General features: G+C 40.1%; 1 protein-coding gene across 1 annotated transcript in view; it reads left to right on the forward strand.

The window, feature by feature from the left end:
* FYB2 (FYN binding protein 2) overlaps nucleotides 1–22,133 on the forward strand; it is a 48,490-nt gene extending 26,357 nt beyond the window's left edge. The window contains exons 5-20 of the mRNA XM_073357582.2: nucleotides 415–515; nucleotides 1,410–1,441; nucleotides 2,575–2,606; nucleotides 4,211–4,301; nucleotides 4,674–4,818; nucleotides 8,277–8,403; nucleotides 8,500–8,543; nucleotides 9,929–9,998; nucleotides 11,461–11,553; nucleotides 14,083–14,111; nucleotides 15,084–15,144; nucleotides 15,775–15,864; nucleotides 18,187–18,283; nucleotides 19,764–19,920; nucleotides 20,087–20,120; nucleotides 20,588–22,133. Of these exons, the coding sequence (XP_073213683.2) occupies nucleotides 415–515; nucleotides 1,410–1,441; nucleotides 2,575–2,606; nucleotides 4,211–4,301; nucleotides 4,674–4,818; nucleotides 8,277–8,403; nucleotides 8,500–8,543; nucleotides 9,929–9,998; nucleotides 11,461–11,553; nucleotides 14,083–14,111; nucleotides 15,084–15,144; nucleotides 15,775–15,864; nucleotides 18,187–18,283; nucleotides 19,764–19,920; nucleotides 20,087–20,120; nucleotides 20,588–20,594 (1,210 nt within the window). The 3' untranslated portion in view covers nucleotides 20,595–22,133. The remainder of the gene's footprint in view (nucleotides 1–414; nucleotides 516–1,409; nucleotides 1,442–2,574; nucleotides 2,607–4,210; nucleotides 4,302–4,673; nucleotides 4,819–8,276; nucleotides 8,404–8,499; nucleotides 8,544–9,928; nucleotides 9,999–11,460; nucleotides 11,554–14,082; nucleotides 14,112–15,083; nucleotides 15,145–15,774; nucleotides 15,865–18,186; nucleotides 18,284–19,763; nucleotides 19,921–20,086; nucleotides 20,121–20,587) is intronic.
* The last annotated feature ends 132 nt before the right edge of the window (nucleotides 22,134–22,265 follow it).

A 22,265-nucleotide genomic window follows, 5' to 3' on the forward strand; every position in this document is an offset into this window, starting at 1 on the left:
AGCACACTAGTGCTTCGGTCTAGAGGTTTTGGTGATGCAAAGTGGCCATGAGCTCACTTCAAGTGCAGTGAATGTTGATCACTAAGGGAGGTATGGCTGCTGCCTTTTGTTCTGGACTCAGGTTGTGGGATGGGGGTATATGTGGAGGTTTGTGTCTACACAAAGCCCAGTAACTTGGGCTTTATGTGGGCAAGGTGAATTTCAACTGAAGTTCTCCTATGGATGATTTCTAGAGTAGATGTAGCATGAGACGGTGTGCATCTTAGTGCAGGCCTCTTAATTAAGATAGAAATTCCAGTAATAATTCATTTCTCATAGATTGTATGCCAAAGTTCTTCAAGATCCATTTCTTTATTGTGTAGGGTTTTTCAAAAAAACTCTCCCACCCCACCCCTTCCTCTCATCATTCCCTAGTGCTGAATCTGAAGAAGTACATAATTATGAAGAAACCATGTCATATGTGAAACAATCTGGGAACTCTCTAACCTCGTTTGCCATTCAGGATATTGCTGACTGTGAGTCTGTTAAGCCAATTAATATAGGTATAGTATGTGGGGTGTAACTACTTTTTAAAGAAATGGCATTGTTCCTCCTAATCTGTTAGAAGCTCTGTTGCATGTCTGAGTTACCCTTTTTCACAAAAATGCCCCGTTTGTGACTAAAGGGGAATATTCCTGCTTTACAGCCTAACCTCACCTCTCCTCTTTGCCACTAGAAGGAAACAGACGTGTGTGTGAGACTGAAAATGTGTGTGATGGAGTTATAGGATCACGATGGGGGGGAGGGGGCTGAAGTAGAACGGCAATGGAAAAAGTCACTTGACTGTCGAGGAGGGGACAAAGGAGGAGACGTTAACTTGGCAGACTTTAGCCTCCTTTTTGTTTTGTTTGTGTTTTTTTTTGGGGGGGGGGAGGTGCTACTTCCAATGCATGGAACTCTTCCATCCCCTTATGACTTATGCCACCTTCATTACCCTCTTCTCCCCCCCCCCCCAGCCTTTGCCTTGTTTGTTCTGTCAAGTTTATTCTTGTGCTGCTTTTTTTTTTTTTTTCCTTGTTCCCCTTCCTGGTGGCTCTTCCTCCCTGTTTCTCCTTGACCGAATACAACTTATTTGCTCAGGGTTGTGTTTGGGACAGGCCAATTCTTGTACTTGATCCAAGGGGCGTGAAAAGATTAAGCTGACAGCGTGTGAACCAGTCCTCATTCAGGGAACTGACCATTGGGCCCTGCAAAAGTGGGTGTTTTCCCCCATGTAGCCTAGAGTACCCTTGGCTGAATATGTGGGCTAGTCTTCTTTATAGCCACAGTTCCCTTTTTAATGCCACTGAACTACAGCCTGTGAAACTGTGGAAGATTGTATCTCCAGAACATGCTAAAATGCAGTAATGGTTTATAAATCTTTATTCTAGTATCGAGCACGGGAATCCGAGAACACGAAAAGGTAGGTCATCTTCTGCAACCCTCACCTGACATTATAGATAAATCTATAAGACATGCTGGTGCTATGTTTTGATGCCTTGGAAACTTGTGACTATTGTATCCTTCACATAATGGGCTGTTCTGTGGGGCTCTGGAGACTTATGTACCCATCCTGTGGGATCTATGGAACCAATTTCCTTAGCTCTCTTTGAAAACCCTAGCCTCACGCTTCTGATGTTTAAAGAAATAGTGATACAATCTGAATTTAACAGCGTGTTTTATATCAAACAGGTCTTGAGTAAGTCTCTGAGAGCTTTAAAATTCCATAAGGGAGATGCCTGTGTAAACCTCTGTCAAAGATAGGAATGTGCTGGTAATTCTCTACTCAAAGGCTTGATGGCAAAAACTGTGTTCATGCTTCCTCGCCACAGCGACATATTTAGCCAGCGTCTGATGGGTATGGAAGAAAATAATTGAACTGGTGTCAGAAAATATCCCTTAAGGGTGTGACTTCTGGTTCTGTCACACATGAAGGGAAATCAGATGGGGCCATCGCCTCTGAAATTCTTAAATCCGATTCCAAGAGGGCAAAAGACTTGAAACATGAGGATATTTCCTGGACACATTGATCACTTTTCAGTTCAGAGCTAAAATTTGAAACTGGACCTCACTCAATAAAGCAAATAAGCACTTTTTTTTTTTTAAACTCTCAAGTGGCTTATCTATAATGCAGTAGAGAGGAGTTTTGGCTTTCTTTATTTCTAATGGTCAAAAAAGCAAATTGTATTTAGAAATATTTTGCGAAACAAAACTAATATTTAAAAGATTAGGCCCAATCTTGCAAGCACCTCAGCACATGCTTGATTTTACTCCCATGAGTAATTTCATTGACTCTTTTTTCTTTCTTTCTTTTGTTACTCAGGTCAATATGCACATCTTTTTCAGAAACTGCTTTTATGCTAGAAAAGAAGGGAAAGATCCTGCTTTTATGCTAATCATAAAACTCATGCTTAAATGCGGGCTACTACGTGGGTTAATGTTGCTTGTACAGAGAAACACTTTAAAATATCAAATATTGAGTGGCATTGTGTAAAGCTTGACTTCTTGCCGAACAAGGCATAATAAGTGAAGGTGTTTTACTTTCTTTTTCAATAGAAGCAGAAAACTTTTCTGTTTGCCTCATCCAGGTAACTTCTTCATTTATTTGAATCACTTTTTATTTCTGCTCCTCTAAACAGGTTTAGGAAAGGCAAATTACCTTTTTAACTCTGTAATAGAGCTGGGTAAATAACCTGTAAGGTATTCACAGAATATTTTATTTGAGAAATACAGTGAAATTCCACAAACACACTTGTGAATACAATTGCATTTTCTGGCAGCGTTCAAGGTTTCAAACTTCATTTTTGTTTTGCAGTGGAACAAAAGCAAAACCTCTCAAACGATTTTGCAAAAAGCTGAATTGTCAAAATGTCCTTTTCCTCTCCCCCGGGAAATGTGAACTTTTTAATGTGGGAACGGGAAAGAGACTGACACTCTAGCCTAGGAGACCCAGGTTCAAGTGTGTGATCTGGGATGACAAAACTCTGCTCTCAGTCAGGCACTTTAGGAAGTCTCCCATCACTCTCTAGAAGTCACCAGAGAGCCCTGAACCCAGATCCAAAACAACTTGAAATGAATTTTTCATCCAAACTGATGTCTCCACAAAACATTTCAATTTCATTTAATTGAAAATATTCCAACCGGCTCTACTTAAGAATTATTTGTCCAGCTCTTCAACTAGATGTGATGAAGGAAAAAGGCAACTTTGAAGTTCACCCTGGATTATTGTAAGAGTAAAAATAAATACTTCAAATGCTGTAGTAAATGTAATTTATTGTAGCTTGGTAACCTGCTTGCTTTAATGGAGATTGCCGTAGCATGTGATAAATTGGATTATTTTTGTTAAATGTGTGCCTGAGGGGAAAAAAGCAATTTGGGAATAGAATGAGGAGAGACATTGCATCACCAAAGTGGCTTGGGTGTTCAGAGGGACACCAAAATGATTTCACAAGTAAACATACATGAAAGTGGGCTTTGGGATTATGTAGTAGGATGGGAGGGCAACTGTAGAGGAGAATGTGGAAGGGATGGTGTAGTCCTGGAGAGTTCTGATGGAGTCAGGAACCAAAGAGGGAGACGGAGACTGTATGAGGGAGAGCTAAGCTGTGCCAAATCGGAGTGTGTGAGGGACACTGAAACAGAAACACATGTCAGAATTGGTTCACCCATCCTCATATATGTCTGATATAGTGCTGGGAATTAAACATAAAGTGAACCAGTCAAGCTGACTAGATAAATATGGGACAGGTGATAGGAGTTGTGGTCTTGATAACCCAGAAGGTCATTGGCTATGGACTGCCTCATCTTTCTCTCATCAACCCGTACTTTTTTTTTTAGTTGGCAAGACTTTTTTCTGTAAAGCTGGACCAGGGTCAGCCACATGAAACCACCCAGGCGAGATCGTCCGCAATGGATCTAGTCTATGGGCTTTCCATTATCAAAGAGTCCATTCCTCCTGGCTTGCTGTCATTCAAATTGTGAATAGTGCTTTGAAAATTATTGCTCTGGGTTACCATCTGCTCTGTCTGCATGTTGGAGCTGACTCAGATTTTAGCGCTGGCATTATGGAATATAATACTGTCTACACAATACAGCCTCATCTCTCTCCTAACAAGTAGAGTAGGGGGGAGATGCTATGTAGTAACACATCTATCGTAGCCTGGGCTTGTGTAAGTATCTTCTAATATTTCAGCACTGAAAGAGTCACAGAGGATGAAAAAAAGGAAAAATTGAAATGGGATCTTGGTAGAGAGAGGCAACAGCAAATGAATAAAGCATCCAAGGTAATATGTCATTGAGGTGCCCCTTATATATTTAGGTGCAGTGTTGGGGTGGACAATGAGGGACTAGGGTATGATGCAGTTTTGTTTTTAAAGCACAGTGAAACTAACTCTTGGCCCAGGGATTGGAAGCAGTCTTTAGTCTCCCAAATGAGGATAGATGATGGAATTTTAAATCCTTTGTTTTCTCCCTTCAGTGATGATAAATGTTTAGTAATATGACCGATACTATTTCTGTTTCTGAGTTGCATATAATCTATTATACCTCTGTTCTATATAGTGGGTTACTAGTTGAGCTATGTTTTTTCATGTTGCTTGTAAATTATGAATCTGATTCAAGCACTGCACTAACCACATCTACATTTCTCTCATTAGATTAGTGGTGGTGAGGACATGCTACATAAATCACAAATACATCAAGGCAATGAAGGTAGGAAGAACAAGCTACAGGCTAAGCAGGGAGATACAACTGACATCATCCAAACTGGGAAATGGCTGGCAAAAGATGGAGTAGAACATTGTGAGTATCACATTGCCTTTGTTTTATTGTACTCTTTCTTCAAACTTCTGTTCACTTTTTTTTTTATTACCTAAAATATTTCAGGCCTTGTCTGCATGAGAAAGTCACACTGGTCTAACTTACCGTGTAATTTTAAACCAGTTAAGTTACAGTAGCACAGAATGCTGCATGGACACTAATACTTCTGTAGTTTAAGACTATCTGTTCAAATTAGATTGTCCTGACTTGGGAGTGTTGAACAGAGTTGTGCAAATAACTGATTTTTCAGCTCTCTGGAAGTTTTGGTTTGAGTTGAACGAAAACCAAAAATTTTCAGTGAATTAAAAGTAAGCAGAGAAAAATTTCATATCAAACCATGCATTTTTATGTTGGGCATTAAGTTAAAAGCGAAGGAAATGAAGGGCTAGACTGTCAAAACTGGAACTGGTGGTGTCCCCTTTCTATGGAGTGACCAGGGCACTAACCTGGGATATGGAAACCTGGGTCTGAATCCCCACTCTGGAGCTGGCACTTGAAGTCAGGTCTCCAACGTACCAGGTAAGTGGCCTAAGCATCACACAAGGATGTTCTGAGGTGGGACTCTGTCTGTCGTGTTGAAGCCGTTCTACTTTGTCCAGAGTCCTTGAATAGTCATTGGGGAAGAGAGTAAGAATGATGCTATAGGCTGTTGGTTAGGGCACTCAGCTGGAAGGGAGAAGAGCTGAGTTCAAGATCCTACTCCAGAGCATGGATTCAAATGTGGGTCTCCCACATCCCGGGTGAGCGCCCAAACCGCAAGGTTACTGGGCGTAAGGGGGATGGCTTCATTACTACCACCTCCTCTGGGTTTTGTGAATGGCACCAAAGTCCCCTTGTGAATCTAGGGTAAGCTTTTTTTGGTTGAAACTATTTATTTGGCAAATTCATCACAAACTTAGGCCAAATAGCTTCAATTGACCACATATACAAATAATTTTTTTTGTTTGTTTTTCGTTTGCCAATTTCCACCCCCCACCCCTTGCTGGCATGATTAGTTCTAATGAGACTACAAAATTTAAAGAATGAGCCCTTATTTTCTTCATTATGGTGCAGACCCAAAGTGCTAGTACGTTGTTTGGGCTTCTGTTATCATCTTAAGCTATACAGTTGCCAGACGCACTCCACTTTAGTTTGTAGTGAATGGGGAACATACTTCTTCTTTTTCAACTTATTCTGTAGCTTCCAAGTGTAAATTGGCTTTCCCTGTAAGTAATTTATTTCAATTCATTCCTGACAGCGATGTTATTTTTAAACCATGCTGCTTAACTTTGCTGCTATTGACAGAGACTGTTCAGGATTGAGCTGTAGATTATGACGGATCTCTTGAATGGCTGGAGGTAATTTTGGGTGGAGTTTTTAGTATTGTTCAAGGTTGACCTATCTCTGCTCCCATTGATGTAAATAGGAGCAGAGTGCGGCCAATGCTAGGTGCTTTTGAAAAATCAGAGAGACCAAAAGTGAGAAGTTAATTTTGCTCTGAAGCATTATGATGAAATTCATAATATGGGCAGAAATGTCAGTGTTGCATATTTCTGGTGTGGCAGCTGAGCATGGAGGCATCCATTTAAAAATACTAGTTGCTTTTGGCTCTGTCTCTTAAGTTTCTTAATCCAACCTGTTTTTTTTCCTTCAAACTCCTTCAAGACCTAACTAGGCTTGGCAAGCTGGTCAACTGATCACTTACATTATTTGATCACTGTCAAATATTAATACATTCTAGCAAGGACGTCCTGATGGCAGTGGCAGCCTATCTTTTGACTTGCATCATGGTGCCCGTCTTCTTACAACAAAACCAAACCAAAAAACCCCATAACTCCATTTAATTGTTTCATATTTTTCTGAGTTACTGAACTGGAGTTGTATTAACTTTTGTTTTGAAATTAGGCATAAGTATCTCTCGAAGGCTAAGCCTATTGGAGAACATAAAGTCTTAGTGGTTTTTTTGTTGTTGTTGTTCTAATAAATTAGTGCTTTAAAATGTTTGACCAGTATTTAAGGCTGTAAGAAAATCATGGGCCATAACTCTGAACACACATCGCAGGGTGGTTGTTGGGTTGTGTTTTTTTTTTTTGTTGTTTTTTTTTAACAGTTGCCACAAATTTGAGGGGTGTTGGCACTGCAAGCTTGTGTGCCAGATTGTAATACCATTCCCTCAAATTTGGCCTAGCTTCTCTCCATCATGACAGAGGCAGCTGAGCCAAATTTGGGTGATCGGGGTTGGGGGTTACAAATCGGTGAATGAGGTAGCAACAGCACTCAAATTTGGGTCGTCGGGGTGGGGGTGTTTCCCCCTATTTGTGAGGTAGCAACGGTACTCCAATTTGTATGGCTACCTCTTGGTCTCGCTTGCCTTCAAGAGCTATTGGGACATATCTGAGCTGTTGCCCTGCTTAGAAGGCAGGCTGCGTGCCTTGGAAGAAGGTGCTGAAGTGTATGGGTGGGTGAGCACCCAGGGGTGGTGAATCTATTTTAAAAGCAAGTATATAAAGGCAACCTGTTTTTGTTTTTCAAATGGGTTGTGCACTGAGCACACCAAAACCTCGGCTTCAACAAACGGTGGCTGCAACTTTTGAACCAGAAAAAATCCATACTTTTGTACAGCCTTACATATACTTGTAAATTTACCAATAATTTTTGGACTGGTCAAATGCACAACTTTAGACCTAACATTGTTGGAGGAGTGTCTGTTGAGCTGGTGTCTATATTTTTACTTAACTGAAACAGTTCACGCACTTAATTGTCCTAGTTCTCAGTGTAATAGACATCAGCTAAAATCACAAATGAGACTTTTTTTTTATTTTTTTTTCTTCTACCATGATTTGCAGGTATATTCCCCAGGCTTAAGTAATCTATCAATCCTTACTCTCTAAACCATATCAACCACTCCAAAGATCCTAACAATTCAATCTCTTCATTTATTTCAGTAAATGCTCATCTTATTTTATTTTTTTAAATCCTATTTTGGTTCTTGCAGTTGAAAAATTTCACAGTTGAGGGCTTCAGGTACTGAGCAAACTGGTAAATCTCTAAAATAAGTCTTTAAGACTCTTTTTTTTTTTTTTTGCTTTTCTTGCAAAGCAGCTTAGAGCAATCAAAGACCCTCTTAACTCCTAGATCTAAGGAAGTTTGGCTTCCTCTGCAACTGACATATTTATTGGTTTCAGAGTAACAGCCGTGTTAGTCTGTATTCGCAAAAAGAAAAGGAGGACTTGTGGCACCTTAGAGACTAACCAATTTATTAGAGCATAGCTTGAAGTGAGCTGTAGCTCACGAAAGCTTATGCTCTAATAAATTGGTTAGTCTCTAAGGTGCCACAAGTCCTCCTTTTCTTTTTGACATATTTATTGTGACACCAACATGAGTCATCAAAGATGATCATCCTTGACCTGATAGTAGGCGATCAGAAGAGCTTCTAAGGCAAGATGCTGTTTCATTTTCAGCTCGCTATGTGTGCGTGGGTGCCCTGAAAGCAGATGAAGACATGGTGGCTTTAAGCCAAAGGATTCTGAAGCCAATGCAGACATCAGAGGATGTGTATGATGATGTAGAAGATATAAAGCATGCTGTGTGAGTACATGCTAACGACTGGGTTTTGAGATGTCTTCTAAAACCTGCAATCTAGTAAACTGATATATCAAACTGTCTTGATACTTCATTTTCCAGGAATCAAGCCTCTGACACCTTTAGCTCGTTCACTTCAGATAGCTGTAAGTATGGCAAAGTTGGGAAGTTTGAACTTGGGGATCATTCATTACGTTGAGGCATACCTCCATTTAAAAGGGTGCCTCTTGTGCCTGGAGTGGAGCTCACCCCAGAAAAGAGTTGCATATGGCCCTATGCTGCACTTGAATCTCACACTACAGTCCAGTCCTCTGCTACGTTTCCAGTCAGCCCAGGAAAGTGAGCAGGGCACTGGGATCTCTGCCAAGACAATGAGGAAAGAATTCTTCCTTTACCCCTAAGCTGTGCATTGCAGCTGCTACTGCAGCCTAACTGCAGGAGTAGACTCTGTGACTTTAGCATTCTATAGCGGTGGTGATCCTGGATCTAACCCTTAAATAGCTCTGCAGTGCTTTGAGAGTGGCCTCTCCAAAACCTGCCCATATTCCTTTCTTTTCTTCCTCCTCCTCCTCTTCCTCCCCCAGCCCGGAATTGCACTGGTTTCCTCTCCATGTGGAAACCTCCATGCCCATGGAACCAGGGACAGGATTTTCCACCAATATATTGTTGAAGCTTCACTTGGCCATATGGATCTGCTATAATGAATTTCACCCGTAAGCGCCTGTCTGTATCCATTTTAAGCAATTGTAGTTAAAGTTGTCACATCCATATTACTGGGAGACAAAATCACAAATACCATCGTTAAACCTACCACTTTTCTGGTGGTGTGATAGATTTTTTTTCTTAGTGGGATTCCTAGTGTGATGTGACGGCAATCTCATGTTAGTCAAATATTATCCTAATAATGTCATTCATTGGATGAATTTTGATATCTTAATAAATCTACCCCTGCAGCTCATATGCAAGATTTGTTTAAGCCTTAGACTGCACAGTTTTAGCCACCTGATTGTAATACATTTTCTAACCACTAGAGCACTAACACTTTAAAAAGAAAACAAGTTTACAAAGAACGGCGTGTGCACTGTGTTGAACTTTCCACTGTTAGCTCATGTATAAATACAATGAGTGTTCTTAGATTCTTTTATTGATCAGCACCACTCCAATGCGGAGCGTTCAGCAATGTGGCAAGCTTCCATCTGGGAATAAAGAGTCTCTTGTGAATGTTTGTTGCACTTTATGCTACAAGCTAGGGGGTCTGATTCCCAGCTTGCATAGACAGCAGGGTTCTGGTAGTCTGGTAGCTACCTGGTGCTGCGGCAGCCACACTTCTGTGTTTAGTATGCTAGCTGAGATGTGCGCTAGTGTGACTATTTACACGTGAGCTGGGGATCCCCACCGCTAGCTCATAGTGTAGCCATAGCCTAGTTAGTGCTAAGTGGTTCTCCTGTTCCAGAGCCGTTTGTTCTGTTTAGCAGACCTTGAAGATTGTTACCATTGAATGATTTGTGAATACATCTGTCTTGTTTTTAAGTTTCAGAAGACAAGTATGACGAAATATATGAAGATATTCATAATGGGGATTATAATCCAATCAAACTGGAGTGAGTTGCCATTTGTATGCCTTCAAGCAGCTGAATGCACTTCTATGTACTGTGCCTGTTGGCTATTGGATATAAGTACATGTTTTACAACTGTAGAAGGGATATTGATTTTTGTTGTTTGACATTAGCTGACATTTACTAACTGCATTTCCAATCATTCGCTCAGTAAGATCACTCTGTGTGTGGAATGAGACTTCATACACCTTTCCACAGTGTAGCTGACTCAGCCCTTGACTATAGCAAATGGTGAGGCATTGCTCCACAAAACTGCTTAAAAGGTGCACCTGATGTCTGGTTTTTATACAGCAGAATGTGGAGTTATTTATCTTGTGCATAGTGCTCCTTTATGGACGTGAGGAGTAATTGCACCTGGGTTTAAACCTAACTTATATCTTTCGTGTGGAGAAAATATGGGAAGTTTGAAACCTAGAGGATTGGGAGAGAGGGAATAGCAATGCTCTTTGGTGCCTCTAGGTGCACCTTTAATTTAAACAAGACCATGGTCCATTGTGCTAAATGCCATACATGCACAGCCAGTCCCTTGTCTAAATAGATACTAAATAGTAGGAGAAATGAAGTTTCCTTATCCTCCCGTTGCAGATGGGGAAATGGAGAAATAGATTGTGACTTGGACAAAGAAGTTTACAGCAGAGCTGGGCATTGAAACTTAATATCCTGAGTCTTAGTTCAGTGCCGTAACCACAAGGCCATCCTTTTAGATAGTCTTCCTGCCAGTACAGCGTGCAGCCAGTGCTCAAGGAATTGTGCTCGCTGTATTTAGTACTTACTTATCGAGTACCTTCTATCTTGGTTCTTCTTAAACACCTCAGTATACATCCACTATGGGAAATAAGTTTTGCAACACCCCTGTGCCATAAGCAAGTACAGTTCCCCCTTTTGTAGACATAAAGAGAATTTGTCTTGCCCAAGGCCATACACGACAGAGATGTGTGGTGGAGCCTGGAAAGAAAGAGGTGGTTTGACTCCCAGGCTTGGCCTTAACCACAAGACTGTCCTTCCATCTGTAATGTCTACCAGGAACTGGACCCAGCAAAGCACTGTTCCTTTTATCCGAGATTTGGAGTTCCACGAAAACACTCAATTTCTGAATGTGGTAGGGGAGGAAACTGACTTTTTTTTCATTAGTAACTAACTGGCTTTGAAAAATCCCATGTGTGAACTAAAACCAATGCAAGAGGGAATTTAGATTGAAGGCCCCAGTCCAGCAAAGCACTTAAGCTTAACTCTAAGCATGTGAGTAGTCCCCAGTGAGTTAAGCACATGCTTAAGTGCTTTGCTGGACTGGGGCCTAAGTACTTCTTAAGGTGCAGTCCCTGCTTTCTGAATAGAGGATAATCTCTAGCACTGCCAATATGGCAACTTTTGTGGGCATTCAGCATTAAGTCTCACGCTTTTTTTTTTTTTTTTTTTTTCCTTCCCAATGTATTTTCTTCGTACCTAGTTCAGATAGAAAAGAAAAACTAAAGCAACTTGGGAAGTTTTTCAAGAAAGACATAACTAAATTGAAGAATGCCAAGATGAAGGAAAACCGCCGGTAAGAAATGTTGCCTAAACAGCTCCTGCTGGGTTCATGTTTGGAAACTATCACTTTTTCTTTTTGTAGTTCTGGACATAGCTTGTTTGGCAAATCTGCCTAAAAAGTCATTTATGATGACCAGCTGTTCCATAGGAATTTCCATAATGGATCACGCCTAGGGTGCATCTGGTCCAGTATCTTGTCTCTCACAATGGACAGCACCAAACACTTCAGAAAAAAGTGCAAGATACCCTGAATATATCAATTATGGAATAATCTGCAAGTTTCTTCCTAAATCATAGGTTGGATAATGTCTTGAAGCATGAGGACGCTTATGTCCTTCCAAACTGCTAATTGGCTTGGGTTGTGGTGGTGGTCCAGTAATCAAAACAAGTTGAACGTATGTAAATCAGTGAAGAGGAAAAATTAATTGATTTAATATTTTCCTTTTCCAGTTGATGGGCAAAAACCTTCTTAAATTCAAGTTCATAAAGAGGGGGAAAAAATCTTGTGTTGTAAGTGTATTATTTAGCACCCTTAAAGAATCCAAAGATAATGCTTTCCATTAGGGGTATGTGACTAGTACATCCATTCTGTTAATCTATGACTTTTAAATTGTTCTTAAGGCAGCTGTTTTACTCATGAGATATTTGGTTCCTTTCTTGAGTAATGAAAGTAGGAATCTGACTCCCCCCCCCCTCCCCAAAAATCACTGGGCCTGATTCTGATCCAAATTTACAATGGTATAACTGCAGGGAAGTTACTCTGGATTTCCATCAGTGGGAGGTCAGAACAAGGTTCTGTTAGTCTGATCCATCATTCTTAGGAGCAGCAATATCAATGGCTTTTCCCCCACTTTTTGCCTTGAGAGACAGAATTAAACCCTAATCATTGGGGCAGAGGCGGAGGACGGCAGAGTAGAAATTTTGAAGTCCGTGGAAAGCCTCCCATCTACTTCATGGATTAGTCTGGCATAAAAACCCACTGATCTCAACCAACTCCTTTATTTTTAAAATGACTTACCTGAACCACATTCTGTGGAGAGCTAAGTAAAGCTCTGACTTCCTCTCTCTGCACTGCTGATGAAACCTTGAAAAACGTTGCATGTCTGTAGGAGACAGACACAGCAATATGGTATTAGCAACGCAGAGACCTGTGTGTACTTGTGTCACCTGTAGGTTGGGAAAGGTGGTACCTTAGAGGAGAAGATTTGCCTTTCACATTCACGCTGGCAATAGTATCTGATCAGAAAGAGGAGACCATTCAGTCTCTGGTATAACAAGTTAATGACACATGAAGGAATATTGTCTACCTTTTTCTAGTACTCTTTCGAGTCCTGTTGGCTTCATATTCAAGATGCTGGCTTGTGTCAGTTTCTCACTTCATGAATGCATGATGGTTGGCTGCAGAACATAAGGTCTCTTGACCCCTCTCTGCAAAACGCCTACTGTCAGATGAAGCAGGTGCACTATGGTGCCATACTCTTTTGGTCCTGAGAATGTCTGGTGGGATTTTTTTTCTGGCTTTAAAGGAATATAGCTGTGTTTTGGGAATGTGTAGTGGGAGCTACAGTATGAAAGCTGTCTGTCATGTACACAACTTCTCTTAATATCCAGCACTTGAATTTAGGGAAAGCAGACCGCTTTTAGAAAGAGTTGGATAAGTGGCTGCAAGTTGACTGAACTCCGGCACTTGTGCAAAATATTATCTACACACACATGGACGTGAACTGATTTGTCTGCTTCATTTTCTAAAAAGAGAAGGTGTGGGTATTTAGTGGGCCTTTAACCACAGGTACAGTATGTGTCCTCTCTTCTTTTAGGTACTCATCCATCATTTTGGCGGTCTTGGGTTTTTTATTTCTGTAAAAAGCTCTGATGCTTGCCTCATTTCTTTAAATCCGTTCTCACTCTTTCCTCTGTTCCCTCACTCTTTAGCATCTCCTTGCTCCATACCTGCTAAATTATGATCATACTAATGATCTACCATATGTTGCGTAAACTTTCACACTATACCTTCTTGTATCACAGAAAAGAGTTCTGAACGCTGCTGTGGATCTTGTAATTAAGACCTAATAAGGAGGTCGTCATAAAACTCCATGTTAGCTTACAGACAGGTGCATGGCATGCTGCATTCATTGACCAGTATGGGAGAAATATTTGGCCAGTGTCAGCTCTTTCCTTTCTTCTATGTTCTGGCCTTTGAAAAGGCACTTTCAATTGTGGCGTCCCCATAATAACCATTTTAGACTGTGTGTCTGCCTCTTAGCTTTGGAGGTCTGAAAAATGTTCACACGTATGTTAGGGAGACACAGAATATAAAAGGACAGACTGACTCTTCAAAGATTTAATGGATCATTGGGACGAGGGGGCGTGAGAACATAATTTATTCTTAGACCTGTAGCATTCCAGAGCCTCAATGTAGAATCTTCCCTTGAGCCACCGGTACAGTTGCCATGCTGCTAAGATAGCTGTTTTAACATGTTTGTATGTAAATTAATTTTTTTTCCTCCATGTGTTTTCTCTCTCTCCCTACCGCCCCCTCCAGCATATTGTCCAGTTCAGTACCAAACTTAGGTAAGCTGTGTATGTGTGTGATTACATTGGAATGTGCCTGGAAGGGGTGGTATGGGTGTCTTGCCTCTTTTAAAATAGACTGTGTACTGTAACGCTCTAAAATTGGTATGTAGCAGTGTTAATTTTAAAGACTTAATATAGGTGTGCACTTTACTTGTGGTTTTGAGGTGGGGTATGGAGGCGAGGTTATTCTTGCGCAGATGTAAACTGATTCAGTAGCTGACTTGCTCAATAAAGCACTCCAGGATTCCTCTGACCGTTCTTGAGAATCTTTTGTGAAAGCCATTTCGGGTCGTGAAGGGGAAAAGGCCAGATTTGGATCTGGTACAAATGGGAATGATTCCAGTGGACTCAACTGGATTGCCTCCACTTTAACAGAGTCTGAATTGAGCCCTAGAATTTCATCCTCCTATCAGAACGAATGTACCATATTCCTCAGAATAATTTATAGGGCCTGACTGTGTCCCATGAGTAAATTGAGGCTAATTCCTTAGAAAGTCTGGTCCAGTGCTTAGGGCACAAACCTGGGACTTGAGACCTGGGTTCAAATTCCTGGCCTGTGTTATGTAGGAAGTTGGGATAGGTGATCATAATAGTCCTTTCTAGCATTAAAAAATATAGATTTTCTTTTTAAATGGCATTAAACTAGTTGAGAGCAGAATGAAATCCCAACTGTTACATCCCAAGAACTGTAAATTTCCAACCAGAGCAGTGCGCTCAGGCAAATGACTCTTTTAGAGATGTCTTTGGGTGTTTTTAATTTTCTCCCTAGCCACCGGTGCCTACTCATGGGGAAGTCTCCTTCCTTTTGCCTTGAGAATCCTTCATTGCTACAACATTTAGTTTCTTTGGATTGATAGCATTTCAGACAGGCGAGGTGCAGTCCCAGTTTTATTACAGTCAGTGGTTTCAAATACCGTACTCAGATGAATGTTTTCTGACTCACTGTTACGCTGAATGTTTTGATAACAGAGGTGGTGTCCCAAGGAAACATGGCATATGATGGCATTGATGTGGATCAAAAAGATGCAAAGTAAGTAACCCACTTTTACAAAAGAGGATGACTACTGTAATATTTCTCCAAAACAGGTTCTTATGCTGCAGGCAACATTCCTCCACAAATCTGTGGCATACTATGTTGGCCTTCAGAGAGACACTTTCACTGTACCTTTTTATAAGCTAAGCAAGGTAGGGTCAGTATTTATAGGAGTTCTCTAGGAAAAGCTCAGGTGCTCTAGGAAAGGATGTTTCTGAATTGGCAGGTGGCATCCTAAAAGTGTTGTAAGTGAACCCTAGCATAGTGCTGTCTTTTGGCTACAATGTAAAGTGAAGCCTTGTCTCCTTGTGGCTCATGAAACTATCCATAAGAGATGGGGATTTAATCCCCAATGTGCCCAGTCCAACTCTTGTGTAGCTGCATTTTGCCTTCTGCAAAAATGTCTCCCTGTAATCTTAACTAGATAGCATGTACTTCATTTCTTGCTCTTCAACTATTGAGCAGTATTGATGTAAACTGGTATAAGCAGCAAGGTTCCTGCATTAAGTGTTTGCGTTTCAGTGGTGTGTGAAATTCGATATCTCTTTAAATAAAAAATCCTTGTGCCGCCCTTCTGTTTGAAAAGGATTGTTATAAATATCCTCAATTGCTCCTTTTTTCCCCTAGAGAGAAGGACGACAAACACAAAAATTGGAAGCTAAAATTTCTGATGCCAAAAGATAAAGATCAAACAAGAAGCAGTGAAGATATAGAAAGGTAACGAAAGATCTTTTTTTCTATAATTGTATGTATTCTTCCCGATTAAGTACAAGGTTAATTTAAACTTTGAGAGAGAGCATTTTATTAGACTTTGATAACACTGAGAGAGTATCCTTTCACTTTGCAAAATTTCATGAAAACGGTCCACCAAAGTTTGCAGAAACTAGACTTGAAGGAAACGTATAACCTTGGTGTGTATGTGTGAGTGGGGAATTCTTCAAGGGCCTTCTTTCCCCAAAGTTTTATCCTGAAGTTTTGTAGCCTCTCTTCTCTCTAGTTGAGGTAGGACTATATCTACCTAATGCTGTGCAGTGTAGTGGAACAGCTCCTCAGCCTAAATACAACCTCTTTAAACAAGCATTTGAGACCAAAGTATCAGTGATTGGTCTGTGCTGGGAGAAAACACTGGCCAGAAGAACTACCTCTTTTTAGATGTCTCTAGGATGTGCATACAACATAGTCAGTGTCCACACAAGCACGTACCATGTGGCAAGCTGGGATTAGTCCTCCAGGGTGCTGCACAGTAACTGTCTGTGTAGATCCTGCTGAAACGCATTAAAAGTTCCCTAGTGCTCATTGATGTACGGATGCTTTAACCCACCATGTAAGATAAGGTGAGAGCTTTGGGTAAGCTTGAAAGCTTCTCTTTCTAACCAACAGAAGTTGACCAATAAAAGAAATTACCTCATGCACCTTGTCTCTCTAATATCCTGGGACCAACATGGCCACAATAACACTACATTCAGTAATGTTGGCTTTTCCTGCTGTGAAAACTTAAGCGAAATGCCCCAAACTTTCCAGTTTCACTTCAAATACAAACGTGTGCACAGCTCTAGATAGCAACTAATATTCTGGGACTTTTAAACAAGCATTGCTGACCGTTCACAGGTATCACCTAGCATGTTGACTAGCAGTCACTCTTATTCTGTTTCTACTGAGACTTGTGTAATGGCTGAAGGAAGAAATGCAATGTAACTAACATGAGATTTCCTCTGTTACGTGGACATAGAGATTTTAGGGGCTGAAAGTATCAATGAAGAATCTTGTTAATATGATCTTAAATGCTTAGTCTTTAAGAACTGCCTAATATTGGATCTTATTTCCTATTTTTTTTAACTGAATGGTGGAAAGTAGCTGAAGGTAAGTAACTTACAAGTGTGTCTTATTTTAGTTTTAGAATATTCTGATATCGTCATCACACTGTATGACCCTCCTTTCCAAATAATGGGGATCAACGCTTCTTGTACCTAGAGAAAATTAATCTCAAACAAGACTGACTTCAGTGGTACGAGATTTCACCCACAATTGGAGTTTTGCCAGTGGTTGCAATGGGGCTGGGATTTCACCCTGTGTTTAAAAGCTCAAAGGACATTTAATCCTATGCCACTGAAGTCTATAGAGAGCCCTTGCAAAAAAACTGAGCCCAAAATTCCCTCGTCTGAGTTAATAGAAGCATATAATATTAACTGGAGATTTACCACTGAATTTCAAAGGTAAACTTCATTGACTAAAACTTAATAATAAATGTGTTCTAGAATGGCTATTGAGGTGGAAAGGGTATACTCCTTTTTCCATAGTTTCCTATTTATTAATGATCCAGAATTGATCACTATTCTGGATTTCTTTTTCAAACCATCTTTAACATCTCTCAAATGCAAGTGGAGGGGAAGATCCTGAGCTGGTGTAAACTATTATAGCTCCACTTAAGTCTCAGACTGGAAAGGCTTATTAATTTTGTAGCCTTTCTGATTTCTAATTGTACATCATTTGATAGTGTACTAGGAAAGTGGGGCTTTCAGAGCACTATGCTTCTCCATTGATTAAAAAGGGTAATGATGTAGACTCCCATTCCCACATTCTGTCCCATTGACTTCATTTGGACTCTACGCAGATCAGGGCCTTAAGTGTCCAATAAAATCTTAAATAGCAGGGTCGGGGTAGGGAATGGAAATTGCTGAAGGGAGAAAGCTGCCCCATTCTCCTCCTGCCCTACCTCCATAAAAATTACTAACTTAAACTATTTAAAATGCTCTATCGTGACTGTATCCCTAAAAAAAAAAAGCACAGCTTTATGCAAAACACAGGTGAAGTGAATCTGTCACTAAGCCTAGATTGATCCAAGCTGCATATGTTTGTGTTTTTAATATGCACTGTGAGAAGACCCTGACACAGTCCGCTTGCTTTGTTCTTGCAATGATTCATTCCAGGCTAAATTAGAATTGTTCAGTGCTGCTGTATGCATTGTGCTGTGTTTCATGCTGCTTCGCTCACTGAAGGATTAAAAAGGAGCTTCTAAGAATGTCTCCCTTCTTGATGCAGTCTTTCCTCTAGAAACTTCTTCAAAGCCAAGAAATATAACATAGACAAGAGAAAGAAGGTGGCAAAAGAAGAGAAGTTATTTAGAGAGAAATTTATGGTATGTGTTCTTTTTCTTTCCTCTTTAAAGAAAACAATCAGCAGTGTGAGAGGCCAACTATGGTTATGTGCGATACTTAAAGGATGAACTACAGAAAGTGAACAATCTTTATTCATGGTACGCTAGATAGTCAGCAGCATCCTATATTCCAGATCTGTGGTTCAGTCCCTTTAAAAGGCCACACAAATCCCCTTGTAACCTAGTATATCGCACAATCTTTTCCAGCTGGGGATGGTGGGAATAGAGCTGCCTCAGAATTGGCTGGGGCCAGAATAGGGGTGGAACAGAGAAATCATCAGCTCCTCTTTCCCTCCCTTAATCCAGCTTTTTGGTTCTAGTGACTCAGCAGGTGCAGTCTAACCCACATGGTACCCTTTCCTGAGCCACCTCTCGATTGCACCCACCAAACTGGGAGATACTGATTCAAAGGACCTTTATATAAACATTTTCCATAATGCTGTACAGGCTTGGTAGGCTATAAGCTGCCCTGCTGAGTTCGTGCTATGGTTTATAAGAGTAGGATTGCTGCTTCTGCTCTAGCAGAGTCTTTGGGAATCTAGTCCTCTGTAACAAATGAATTCGCTTTAATTATTAACATCATTCAAGAACTGCCTGCTGCAACGGGGAACTTGGTCTAGTCTTCTGGATGGTGAAATTAGGTGTCTCTCACAGCGGAGAGGCCAGTCTGTTTGGGGAGGGAATAGAGAGGCACTCGGAAGGAAGGGTCCTGCTGCTAGGAAGGAAGTGGGAATGGTAAACTAACAGATGCCAGTAGCTGCACAATTAGGAGATCTTTCCCAAAGGGCACAGGAAAGGATCTCTCTCAGCAACACCTCTGTTCTTAATATGGAGAGGCAGGAGTTGAGCTGACATCAGCCATCCATGGGAGGAGCTGCAATGTGGATTAGAGACTTATCATTGCAAGGTGTCATGGCAAGTTATGACTAAGTTTCCTCTGAGAATTTTTGTTCTGTCATGTGTGGTTGTGAAGTGTGTGTGGGGGGGTTGTTTTTGTTTTTTTGTTTTTTTTTGTTTTTTAATGGGAGAATTTTTGGATCAAACCTATGCACACATCTGATTACGGTACCACCTTAAAGCCCGTTATTTAGTATGTTGTTCAGTCCATTTTTAAATGTCCCATGAGACACTTCAATCACTTCCCCCAGGAGGCTGTACCATAGTTGTAATTGATCTCACTGTCTTGAACACTTACACGGGCATTAAGAGGAAACTTTATTTTTTAAAATGTGGTTTAATTTACTTAAATTTATCCTCCTTTGTGTGCAGCCCTAAGAATTCCTGTCCTTCTTTGGGTTTTCACTATCTTTAAACACTTGTAATAGTTCTCCCCCCAAATCACCTTAATCATTATTTTACAAAAGTACTTCCATCTTCGATAGTTATAGTTCTGAGATCAGAAGATAGATAAAGGGCCTAATATGTAGTGATGTATTTTTATATATATATAATATTTTTTTAGTACAATAAGGAAATCACAATCATCAACACAGCAGTTGCACACTGTTCTGTCGCAAGCAAAGGAAAACTTGATTTACCAATCACCGCCGGAGAACAACTCGATGTTATTGACGTCACAGAAGAGAATCAAGTAATATGTCGCAATTCTGAGGGCAAATGTAAGTTTGCAACGGTTGCTTAACGACACGGGATCATGTTTTAATCAACTTTTGTGAGACAAAGATATTTAGAAAGTTGCTGCAGGCAGTTTGTGACTAGCACAGCAAGCAAATATACAAAGTTGCAGATGAATCATGTGCATATTGATTTTCTTTTCCTCCTTAGATGGCTATGTGCTATTGGAGCATTTGGATTTCAGGTAAATCTGGATTTATTTGTTTTTACAATTCCTATGGTCAGAAACTCTCGCTGTATTGAGGGCATATAAAACTTCTATTGCTGGTGGGAAAGTTTTTGTGTTTTAATTTGTTCATATAAAAATAGTGTTTAACTCAAATATTTCCCTACTTTGTAATACTAAGCAGTAGTAACTTTAAGCAGCAACTTAAAGCTGTACTAATGCTAGTCTGACTGCAGCTAGAAATATACTGTGCCAGCATACTAGACTGACGTAAACGGACGATGTGCCATTGAAGTCAGGGAAGCTAGGCCAATTTACGCCTGCTGACAATGTGGTAGATTTTTATATACGTTCAGCTTAGTATTAAAAGTTTAAAAGCATCAGATGTAAATAAGTATATAAATGCAACATTGCAACAGACAATTCGATGCATATTTTGGCAAGATGCCTATTACAGTAAAACTTTTTTTTCTTTTGTGGGCCAGCCATTAATATTGGTCATCTGATGGACAGCCTCTTCCTGTGGAGCCTTGTGGAGAATCTGCTTTAAGCTTCCCAAAGATGGTGCAGGTGTGCCTATACATGCCAATTGTGGAAAGCGGATATGAATGTAAATTAGAAGTGTGTGTTTTTTTTTCCATTTAAAAGGATCTATATATTTTAAAAAGATGAAACACCCATTGAATGTACAACAGGTAACACGTGCAACTTGTTCAGGGAATTATCCCTCTGTTCACTACTTCTAGTGTTGCTTACTTTGTACAAGGTCTACCTAAAGGTGGACATTCAGTTACCTTACCTGTGAATTTTTCTACACTGTATGTAGCTTGGAATTTGTAGGGTAGGATTCTTAATATTTACTAGGCATTCACTGTGCATAATGATTACATGACATTTGTCTTGTTACTGTCACTTTCTTAATGATGTTGGAAATGTTAACTTCCTGAGGAACTTTTGATGCACTTGTATGCAAATTATGGATTCTTATGACTAAGCTATGTTTCTGGATTTGAGCTAGAGAACGAATTGTGAAATATTTGGTACTGTTGTTGCTGGGTTAAAAACCATATTAGCGATGGAGGAGTTACTTGTATCTTTAAGAAATATTAATTTTAAAAGTAGTTTGTAAATAAACACTAAATGCAAAATTCACTTTATTATATTGATTTTTGACTTTAGAAAGCTAAATTGCTGGGCCTACTGGGGCCATATTTCAAAGGCAGAAATGACAGGTACCTTACTCCCATTGAAAGAGGTAAGTGTCTGTCACTTGTGCATTTACAATCTAGTCCTAACCATTTTTTTTAAAATCTGTTCCTAAAACGGAGGACTATATCTACTAGTAATGCCTTGCTTTTGGTCTACCATGTAGTTACTGGTCCTAAAAAGAATAGGTGGGGAATCTGATCCACTTCTAGTCTAAAGGACCATGAGGAAATACTGCTCAGAAAAAGAATTACGCTACGGCTCTAACTCTGTCTCCTGTATGTATTAAAAGTTTTTCAAGATTCTGTGGCATGAAATACCTGTACCTGAGACTGGAATCTGTTCCTTTATACACAGTAAGCTGAGTAGTCCTAAAAATTGTTAGGGGGTGGCTTATTCAGAAATAGATGTTTTCCGTGGCTAAGTGCACACGCCACAACAAAAATGCTGTGTTCACTCCACAGTTAATTCAAGCCTGGCATGGAAACCTTCAAGAAAACAGAGCAAATATTTCACATTTACTCAGAAGTAGACATACAGGGATTTTTATTATTATTTTAACATGTGGTTACCATTAAGTGTGCTGGCCCGCATCCATACTTACAAAAAAAAGTTAAGCATGCACAGCTTTGCAAGGTTGCCAGCACAAATATTTAGACTTCTCAAAATCTAGATGGACTACTTGTGATGCTGAAGTGTTCATCTGGTTTCAGAACAGACTGGAATTTGTATTATGTCCGTCATCTACCGCCTTTTCAGTGTAACTATATTTAGCTAAGTTGCTATGGCAAGTTGCCTATCGCTTTCTTATATAAGAATCTTAGATTTGGGCTTTAGCAATGCAAATGCATCTGAGTCTTAATTTTTTTTTTTTTTTAAGAACACTGTTGGCCTGAATTTTTTTTATTTTTTTATTTGGTTTATTGAAATCAGTAAGAAGAAAATTACGTGTAGGAT

The sequence above is a fragment of the Lepidochelys kempii genome, chromosome 8 (genome assembly GCF_965140285.1).
Source record: "Lepidochelys kempii isolate rLepKem1 chromosome 8, rLepKem1.hap1, whole genome shotgun sequence".
Classification (NCBI taxonomy): Eukaryota; Metazoa; Chordata; order Testudines; family Cheloniidae; genus Lepidochelys; species Lepidochelys kempii.